The sequence below is a fragment of the Protopterus annectens genome, chromosome 2.part1 (genome assembly GCF_019279795.1).
Source record: "Protopterus annectens isolate FY-2018-M chromosome 2.part1, PAN1.0, whole genome shotgun sequence".
Lineage (NCBI taxonomy): Eukaryota > Metazoa > Chordata > Ceratodontiformes > Protopteridae > Protopterus > Protopterus annectens.
The window spans coordinates 262,560,340-262,571,025 of NC_056729.1; the positions used below are offsets into that span (position 1 = coordinate 262,560,340).

A 10,686-nucleotide genomic window follows, 5' to 3' on the forward strand; every position below is an offset into this window, starting at 1 on the left:
TCCAGGATCCGTTGAGGCACCACCTTTGTGGAGAGGGACCACTGTTGCTGTACGCCACTCTTTGGGTACATATCCTGTAGTAAGGCTAAGATTGAACAGTAGTTTTATGTTTGGGTTTAGCTCTTCTTGGAGTTCATGTAGGGCAGCCGGGACACCATCTGGTCCCATTGATGCTGTGTTTTTGCTTTGGAGAGGGCGCTCTTACCTGAGCATCTGAGATGTCAGGGGCAGCACTCTGTTGGGATAGATATTTGTCCTTTTGGTGGGGAGAGGGGGAGAAGTTTGCACTGAACCTGTCAGCTAGGATGTTGGCAATGTCTGTGGGCTCGGTGTATTTTTGTCATTTTGGACTAATTCTGAGCATATCTGGGAATTCCCACCCAGGTTCCTAACATAACTAAAGAAAGCCTTGTGATTATCCTTAGTGTCCTGTGCAATTTTTCTCTCGAAGCTGGCCTTAGACGATTTTATGAGTGCCCGTAGTTTTTGCTAATATTGATCAGAGATGCCTTCCCTTTTTGGGATTTTGCTCTATCATGTAGTAGCTTCCTCCTTCTATTGTATAGTTTGTTTATGGCTGGGGTCCACCAGACAGGACGTCTGCCTTTGGAGGATTGGGTCTTGGTTTTATTTGGGATTGCATGATCCATGCATTCCTGAAGGTGTTCATAGAATGCGTTTATAAAGGATTCTGCGGTCTGGGCCATATTTTCCACAGGCCCGGGGGCTTTGAAGGATTTAGCCTCGGTTTTGAGGCGTGTGAAATTTGCTTTAGAGAAGTTTTTCACTGTGGTTTTCTGGGCAGGGGGTGGGGTCGGGATGTGAATATCCAGTGAGATTAGTTTATGGTCTGATCTTACCAGTGAGGGATACACTTCTGGTCTGGAGCATAGTGTCCCCATGTTGGTGATGATCAGGTCCAGTATGTTTTCCCCTCTTGTGGGAGTGGTAACAAGTTCTTCCATAGCATTTGAGTTTATAAATTCTAGGAACCTTTGGGCTAGGGTGTTGGAGCTAGAGTAATGCTCCCAGTCTATGTTTGGGTAGTTGAAGTCGCCCAATATAATGGTGTTTGGAGAGACCTTCATATTTTCCAGTATTCTCAGGAAGGCCAAGTGGGGTTCCTGTGTTTGGGAGGGTAGTCTGTAGCAGGCTATAAACTGGAAGGCAGTTTTACCCACAGTTAGTTGCACATGGATAGTCTCTGATGCTTCGTGCTGTGCCACCAACCTGGAGGTGTGGGTATCTTTGACAAATATTGATACTCCCCCTCCTTTTGTGGTTCGGTCCAAGTTTTGGGTCCAAAAAGCATGGTATGAGGTATAACCTGGTAGTGCTGGGGTGCTCTCGGGAGCCTTGAACCAGGTTTCTGTTACTGCACAGATATCGATGTTCTCCATGCTAAGGAGAGTTTTGAGTGTGTGCATCTTGAGGTTTAGACTTCTGGCGTTGAGTAGCATTACTCTTAGTTTCTTATCCCTTGTGATACCTATGGAGGTGGGTTTGTCTTTTGAGCCTTGCCTAAAAAAGGCACTATGGGGTAGCAAGAGCCTTTGCCAATATCCGAAAGCCCAGGGGTGACAGGTGCAAGCCGTCCCTAGCGAAGCATCGTGGCTTGTCGAGCATGTCATCCCAGGCTGACAGGCATTGGATCCCTTTGAATGACACCAACACTTAAGCCAATTGTTGAAATTGATCATCTTGTCTTCATATTGTGGCATCATTCTTGGTGAGGGTAAGATGCTACTCAAGGTCAGGGTCATACCGGCCTGGGCTACATGCTCAGAGAGCTCCTCTATGTCTCTTTTCATGTAGCCCAGGGAGGTACGTCTCAGGTCATTCACACCAGCATGGACAATGACTGAGTCATATTTGTACTTGCCTTGGAGTGACCTGAGTGCTTGTGTTATGTGGCGGATCCTAGCGCCTGACAGGCAGCTCACCGTGACCTTCTCCTTGTTCAGCCTGGTGAGCGGGACGTCAGTGTGCCTGACGATAGAGTCACCTATTGCAAGTGTATCAGGTGTGTTGTTTAGCCTTAAGGGCTGTGACTGTTCGGCACACTGGCTTTGTGAGCTATGTGTTGCACGTGTTTTGTTTTGGGGTAGCGGTTGCTTGGGTGTCTGCTTTGGAGGTCTCTGCTGCTTAGGCAGATTTTATTTAGAGCCTCAGTATGTTTTTGTGTGTTTATGTGTTTGGTTTGTTGTCGTGGTAGGTCTATGTGAGACTGGAATTGTAGTGAGTGTGGTTTCCTTCTCCTCCTGACTGGTTACGCCAGTACTGAGTTGAGAGAGCTTAGCCTCCAGTTTGGCTATATGGTTGCATCTCTCACATGTGTTGGAATTTGTTGGGAGGAGGAGAGGGTTGTCTGTGTACATGAGGCAGTTGTAACATTGCCTCAAGATTCCCAGATTCACCAGCTGGACCAGAGAGGAGATTGACAACTGACCTTTGGACATGCTAGAATAGTATTGGGAATTCCTTTATAATTGAAAAAAAGGGCCAATGGGGAACAAGGTACTCAAGGGGAATTTACTTCTTTAGATGTGCTTCTGCATTTAGCAATTGTAATTGCCTAATATGTTGCAAGTCCCAGTTTCCTCCCAGCGGGAGATGCAAATGTAGTTGCTTACTTAATCTTAACAGCAATACAGGTTAAATTATAATGTACAGAGATTCGGTCATGTTCTGTTTTCACTGATATTAATAAATGATAATAAACAGTACAGACATCACTTTAGGCAGCTACATTATGAGCTCTTTTAAATGATGCAAAGTCCTATTTATATGGTCTTGAAACACTTTATCAATCAATGATGTTGCTACCACATTGCCTAATCTGTGCAGCCACAAACAACTTAATAATGCAACCCATATACTCACACAGAGTTTACGAAAACATTCTGAATACCTGTCAACCCACAGATTAGAAGCAGCTACACAAGAAGTCCATAATAATGTAAGTGATATGAACATATCAGACTGTTTACATAGTAGGGCTTTATGCAATGCCCTGCCCCCCCCCCCAGTTTATTTCCAGCACAAATAGCTCATGATGGTTTTTCCTGTAATTTCTTGTGAAGTTTGCATTAGAAAAAGGAAATGATCACCCCTATAATACTCACTGGTGTTAATATTGTGCATTTACAGAACAGGAAGCCATACTCCAAGCCCTGATCCAATGTAATCCCATTGCATAAGAAGGGGAACATGCTCCTAATTTTACATGATATCTAAGACAGTATTTTCTCAGTAAAAATGGTGACATGTGCACCCAGACATAGCAGTTATGATTTGTAAATGGTTAATTTATTTTCCATTGGTATACTAGTGTGCATGAAAAATGAAAAAGTACAACAAATACAGCTATTGCACTTCCTTGGCTAATGGCTGAACGCAAGAAACTGAAGAAATAATATGATGTTTACTGGGTTTTTGAAGGAGGACATCTGGAAGTCTTTAATCTCTAAAACAGGAGGTGTTATGCCACCATCTGCGTGCCTCTAATGCATGTATGCTGGAGCCATTGTAGTACATGCAGTCTTTGCTAGAATTTCTCCATCTCTGGCTGTTGTGAGTGCTCTAATAGGAATGGAAACTGCTCCTGAACTCTAGATGTTCCTACTGTTGTTTGCATTCCAGTGACACAAGACTGTTTCTGAAGGTGCTTCACCACATGACAGTTTATCTCAGCATTATAACAATAATATTTAAAATGGAAATATATGCATATATATATATTAATATCTATCTATCTATCTATCTATCTATCTATATATATATATAGATATATAGATATACACACACACACACACATATGTATATGGGTCCTAGTCTGAATATCAAAAGTATGTTAATCGAAACGTACTTGAGCTAATTCACATTAGCAAAAGAGGATTTTATCAAAAATGCACTTTCGCAAAAAAAAAAAAAAGAAAAAGAAAAAAAGCATGCAGTTTGCATGTAGATTTAGTTGAACATCAACGTGTAGTGTTGATTGTACAACTAAGCAAACTGTTGCTAGATTGTGGTACAGCTGGGATAAGGGAATATTCCCTTTTCCCCACTGTAGTGCGATCTCGGAGTGAGAATATTAAAGTAGAAGGGATGTGGGGGGCATACACCCCCTACATGGGGGGGTGCAGGGGGGCTTGCCCCACTGCATTAATGTGAGTACTGTTTTATTTGTGTAGGGTTTTTTGGAATGTTTTTTTTTCAGCGAAAGTGAGTTTGCTCATGTACATTTTGCTGAAACGTACTTTTGATGTTACAACATAGATCCATATATATATATATATATATATATATATATATATATATACACACACACACACACACACACACACACACACACACACACACACACACACACTTGCACATATACATACAAATTATTGCAAATGTTTTTGTTAATTAAAATGTACACACTATCATACAGTAATGACTGGTCACATAAATAAAATACAAGAAAAAAATAACTTGATAACTTGACCAGAAAGATTATTTATACACAGTATTTTAAACATTGTCGTCATTGCATGGTCTAAACATAGATAGGTCTGAAAATCATGCAACTTCAGAGACATTCTTACAGAGTCTTTACATGAAAGACTTAACGCAATGTTAGAAAGGCATTTTTTGACAGAATCCACACACAGAAAACATATGAAGTTCATTTACATATTTTTTAATGTTTTATTTATTTCTTTGTTTGGGTGCTGAAACCTCAACAGCATACAATTATAAACAAAACCAAGCAGCAAAACAATTCAGCAATAAAAATCATTTGGATGAGATAGGTCTAATATACCTGAGCTGGGTGTAAAAGATCCAATGCCACTTATTGAAAAAAGCGTAGGGGAAGTTCCCCACTGTCCTTGTTAAATTTCCTCCAATCTGTATGAACACTACTTTAGGTCACCTCAAAAAAGAGGACACTGACCTAGTGACTAATCCAGTCACCAAAGAGTAAATAAAATAAGACAAATAACTCAAAGTGCTTAAAACAAAATAATTAGTTATAATAATATGAAAGTATTATTTGTAAAATAAAAAAAATGTTCTTTCATGATGCCATTTATATTTTAGGCACTGTAATCTAAAAACTAGAATGAAGCACTTAATTCTAAATTAGTTTCTGTTTTATGAATTTACAGGTGCAAAACCAACAGAGTATAGCACAGACTACGATACAGTTACATATCATGTCGGCTCAGGTCAAGAGGAGCTGATTTGGTTACAAGAGAAAGTTAAGATGGGGGAAATGACAATGGATGAGGCTCTGAGCAAATTTGAAGAATGGCAAGCTGAGCAAAGGAAGCTGGATTATCTTCAGAAGGTAACAAAAGCATATTGTCATGATTTTTGTTTTCTTCACAAAGGATTAAAAATGTTGTCCATATATTTACAAATGTGCACTTTTATTTGATCCCCACAACACACACACACACACACACACACACACACACACACACACACTCACAATTATATTACACACAAACACACATATACACACACACACAATTATATTTTATTATTCTGATTAAAAAAATTGTACCAACATGTTACCAAAATGTCTACATTGTTTTAACTCATGTCTTCCCTCCCCACATATCATTCTCAAGAGTGTACAAACATCTAAAATGCAAACAAAAAAAAGATTTTACATAAAAGTAGTTAATGGAATTAAGATAGGCTTCATTTGGTCACACAGAATGGACAGCAAAACAGACTTCAACCTGCATGGTTTTATACCAAAGCTACATTCCAAGAAATGGGAATATATATATATATATATATATGTGTGTGTGTGTGTGTGTGTGTGTGTGTGTGTGTGTGTGTGTGTGTGTGTGTGTGTGTAAAACAGATTTACATTGAAATTTTTGTTTGTATTTGCCATGAATCTGATCATCGATTCTGTAGAGCACTATGCTGCTATTTAAATGACTGTGTCGATAAATGTCTTGTAATATAAATATGATTAATCTGTATAGGAACTGTATGTATTTTACATGAATGTCTGCTATCATGTGTTGTAGTCATTCGCCCAAGTGGTCAGTAAACTAAGTGTTTCTGTAACTCTACTGTATATATACTGTAAACAAGTGCTCTTCAAACTAGTTTGTAAACACTTTATTCTCTCTTGTCAACAGTTCATCTGTTACAATGGAATTCTCTCAAAGTGTATCGTAAATATTTGTTGTGTTATTTCTTCTGTATTCTATGCAAATGCAGTTCTTATCCTATGGACCTAGGTCATGGTTGAAAAAGGTCTATCTACCTTAAGATACTATGATGTGATCAAACCAGTTACTCTTTCCTGTCATGCTTCAAAATTTGGTCTTGGCACAGAGGTTGACTAGTAGCCTAAGTATCTAGAACACTAACCCAAACTGAGATGCAGTATGTTCAGACTGAGAAGGAGTTTTTGGCAATAGTATTTGCATGTTCTAAGTTTCATGATTATATTTATGGTCAAGCTATTCAGATTGAAACTGATCAAGGACCTCTAGTTACTATTCTAAAGAAACCTATGCATTCTGTTCCAGCGAGATTATGAAGTATGATGCTCATATTGCAAAAGTACACCTCAAAGTGGTCTACACGAAAGGCAGATTGCTCTATCTGGCTGATACCTTATCCAGATCGCCCGGAAATATGACAGAACAACTTGAGGCAGAGAATTTTGACTTTAATGTGATGTCAGTGCATAATTTTCTACCACTAGACTTGATGAGTTGAGAGATCACACTCAGACTGATCCTATTTTGCAGACATTCAATCACTACATTAATGTCGGATGGCCATCAAAGCAATCTAGCGTACCACCTGAAGTGCAAACCTATTTTCCTTACAGAGATGAATTTCTGATGGAAGATGGCATTATTTTCAAAGGTCCTAAAATTGTTGTTGCTACTTCCTTACAACAAGAATATATCCAGAGTTTGCCTTTTGGTCGCCCAGGACCCGCATCCACTAAGAGAAGAGTGAGAGAATTAGTATTTTGGCCTTCATTACCAAAAGACATTAATAAAGTACTTTCTTATTGTTCAGTATGCAATAGTACTAGACCACATTTGCAAAGCAAACCACTTAAGCTATGTCCAGTTCCTGAACTACTTTGGTCAACAGTTCCAGCTGATATCTTTGAGTGGAACAATCAATACTACTTTGGATATTCAAATTGGTTTGAGATTGATCTACTACCTAACCTAACATCCAGTGCTGTTATTACTAAGTTGAAACATCATTTCTCAGTTCATGGTAGTCCACACAAAGTCCAAAAACAAGAAATGAGCCAGCAGCAGGTAGATTGTGTCAAAAAAAGAGTAGTTTATTAAAAACTACCCCAACAGCATATTGGCATCCAAAACAAACCGGTTTCGGCAATGGTTGAAAACCTAGCCTTCTTCAGTGTACAGCAAGGAGCCAAAACAGAAATGCTGTATTTAAACAGATAGAGACATGCTGATTGGTTACAAAAGTCCACACAAAGTTCTTTCTGACAATGATACTCAATTTACTAGCCATTTGTTTCAGAAATTTGCAAAAGAATGGGGTGCCTTCTGTGCAGAATCTGCATGTCCTCCCTGTGGTCACGTGGGTTTCCTCCGGGTGCTCTGGTTTCCTCCCACTTCCCAAAGACATGCTGTAGGTGGATTGGACACTCTAAATTGGCCCTAGGCATGAGTGCATGCATGTGTGTGCCTTCTGTGGAAGGTTGGGTGCCGGGCTGGCAACTCGACACTGTACAACTCCACTGCCAATCATGAGTGGACAGGTGATCCGCTGTGGTGACCCCGAACAGGGAAAAGCTGAAAGAAGAAGAAGAATGGGAATTTGTACATGTCATTAGTCGTCCCGAATATCCACAGTCAAATGGTCTAGCTGAATGTGCAATACAGAATGCAAATCAGTTACTTGAAAGGTCAAAGTGTGACAATACCCATGTGTTCCTGAATTTGCTTAATCTCAGAAACATACCCAGTGATGATATTCTTCACTCACCTGCTCAAAGACTACTTTCTAAGCAAACAGAACTATGCTACCCATTACTTCCAGTTTATTGAAGCCTAAACCTAAGAACAATAAAACCATCAAGGCTCATTTGGTTAAGAAGTGTAATATCCAGAAATCTAGTTATGACAGATCGACCAGATTACTTCATCCATTGAGGGAAGGAGAGATGGTACGAATCCAGACAACGAAAGGTTTTGATTGAATTGGACAGATTACAGGCATCTGTGTCGAGCCAAGATCCTACCTGGTAGTCTTTGACGATGTGGAATATAGAAGGAACCATAGACATTTTCTTCCTGTACCAGAATCATCATCACCATCACATTATTTCTGTGATGCAGACTTCAAATCTGAGGGAATCAGACACTGTTTCCACACCATAACATTTTCAAAATTCTGATTACATTCCAGAAAATGTTCCAAACATTCCACAAGTCAAACATTTTGAAGAGGCAGTTCCATTTGCTAAATCTAATTCCCAGTTTTATGGCACATGATACAGATGAGTATCAAAGCCTAGTGTGAAATACGCAACAACGTGGACTTGATTGTATGTGTATATATATATATATATATATGTGTGTGTGTGTGTGTGTGTGTGTGTGTGTGTGCGCTTAGTATTGTGTAATGCATGACACAGAATTACCTGTGATTTCTGCATGCTAAACAGACTCATAGCGTTGTATGATCTATTCTCAAAGAGGGAGGATGTAGATCAGATTGCAAGTGAAGTGTGCTGTATCTTTAAGAAGAATATCAAGACTGTACATTCACGTATAAATTGCAGACATGTACAATCTTGAGTGCCATTTTGTAAGAGCAGCCTAAGTGAGAGCATGCATGATTGCAGTTGTTAGTTTGTATATAAGTTACTTACGTTAAAGTCAGTGAACTTTTATAGTGATGTGTTTGTATAAAATAAAGCTGCTTGAACAGAACCCACAAAGACTCTTGTGTCCAAAGTAGGAGAGCAACATTTGCCTTTTTTGAAAAGACACTGAGGATTAACACTAGTGAAACATACCTCACCATCACAAACCATATTCAAAACCAACACAGTGATTTGCCTGAGTAGTCTCTGGTCTCTAAAGAAATTAATATTGCAATTTTGACCTCTGTTCCTAACATCACCTATCCTGATTAACCACTTACCAGGTTGACAATGACACTGTGCTGTTTCTGGATTTTCTGATCAAGATTGCTTACTCTTTTTTAGGTTTGACAATCACAGCTTACAATGCAAAGTGCAAAGATGTATGCTGGATTTTGCTGTAGCAGTACTCAAAAACATGTACGAAACTCAGTTTGAAAACTGGCCAATGATCACTGCACATCCAAAAATGAAGCTTTGGCTAAGACCTATGACATATTTAAAGCTGCATCTTAAAATTCAACTACTGACATTCATATACTTCCAGTTTATCTGTGCCATAACCCGTACAAATTTAGATGGTCCTGATGGATATCTTTACTGTAAGTCATTTTAATTAGTCATTCAAATGTTCTCAGTTATTTTTGTATTCTCCTTTTATGGTTCTGATTTCCCCTAACCACTGAATACCATTCCGCCCTGACTACTCTGTTTCCCTCCATCCACAAAACAAGAGATAAAGAGTCAGAGATCTTAGGTCAATATTCTTGCAGGTTGCCAGGTGACTTCTACTCTGTGCTGCTAACCCCTCACCATGATGGCCACCAGACAAAATGCAGTGCCCTCTACTCGCAACACCTATGTTTGTGCATGATTCCACATATGCCTTATGAATGCAGTGCTCTCTACTCACAACACCTATGTTTGTGCATGATTCCACATATGCCTTATGAATGCAGTGCTCTCTACTCGCAACACCTATGTTTGTGCATGATTCCACATATGACTTATGAATGCAGTGCTTTCTGCTCATAAAACCTATGTTTGTGCATGATTCCACATATGCCTTATGAATACAGTGCTCTCCACTCGCAACACCTATGTTTGTGCATGACTCCACTATGTATGCCTTATGAATGAAGTGCTCTCTACTCACAACACCTATGTTTGTGCATGATTCCACATATGAATTATAACTGCAGTGCCCTCTACTCGCAACACCTATGTTTGTGCATGATTCCTCATATGCCTTATGAATGCAGTGCACTCTAATCGCAACACCTATGTTTGTGCATGATTCCACATATGCCTTATGAATGCAGTGCTTTCTGCTCGCAACACCTATGTCTGTGCATGATTCCACATATGCCTTATGAATGCAGAGCTCTCTACTCACAACACCTATGTTTGTGCATGATTCCATATATGCCTTATGAATGCAGTGCTCTCTAATCGCAACACCTATGTTTGTGCATGATTCCACATATGCCTTATGAATGCAGTGCTCTCTACTCACAACACCTATGTTTGTGCATGATTCCACATATGCCTTATGAATGCAGTGCTCTCTACTCGCAATACCTATGTTTGTGCATGATTCCACATATGCCTTATGAATGCAATGCTCTCTACTCACAACACCTATGTTTGTGCATGATTTCACATATGCCTTATGAATGCAGTGCTCTCTACTCACAACATCTATGTTTTTGAATGATTCCACATAAGCCTTATGAATGCAGTGCTCTCTACTCGCAACACCTATGTTTGTGCATGATTCCAGCACGTATGCCTTA

At 39.5% G+C, this 10,686-nt stretch overlaps 1 protein-coding gene across 1 annotated transcript in view; it reads left to right on the top strand.

The window, feature by feature from the left end:
• The window catches only part of BANK1 (B cell scaffold protein with ankyrin repeats 1), a 1,951,135-nt gene that overhangs the window by 1,520,216 nt on the left and 420,233 nt on the right, over positions 1 to 10,686 (top strand). Inside the window, exon 11 of the mRNA XM_044063440.1 lies at positions 5,157 to 5,338. Within this exon, the coding sequence (XP_043919375.1) occupies positions 5,157 to 5,338 (182 nt within the window). The remainder of the gene's footprint in view (positions 1 to 5,156; positions 5,339 to 10,686) is intronic.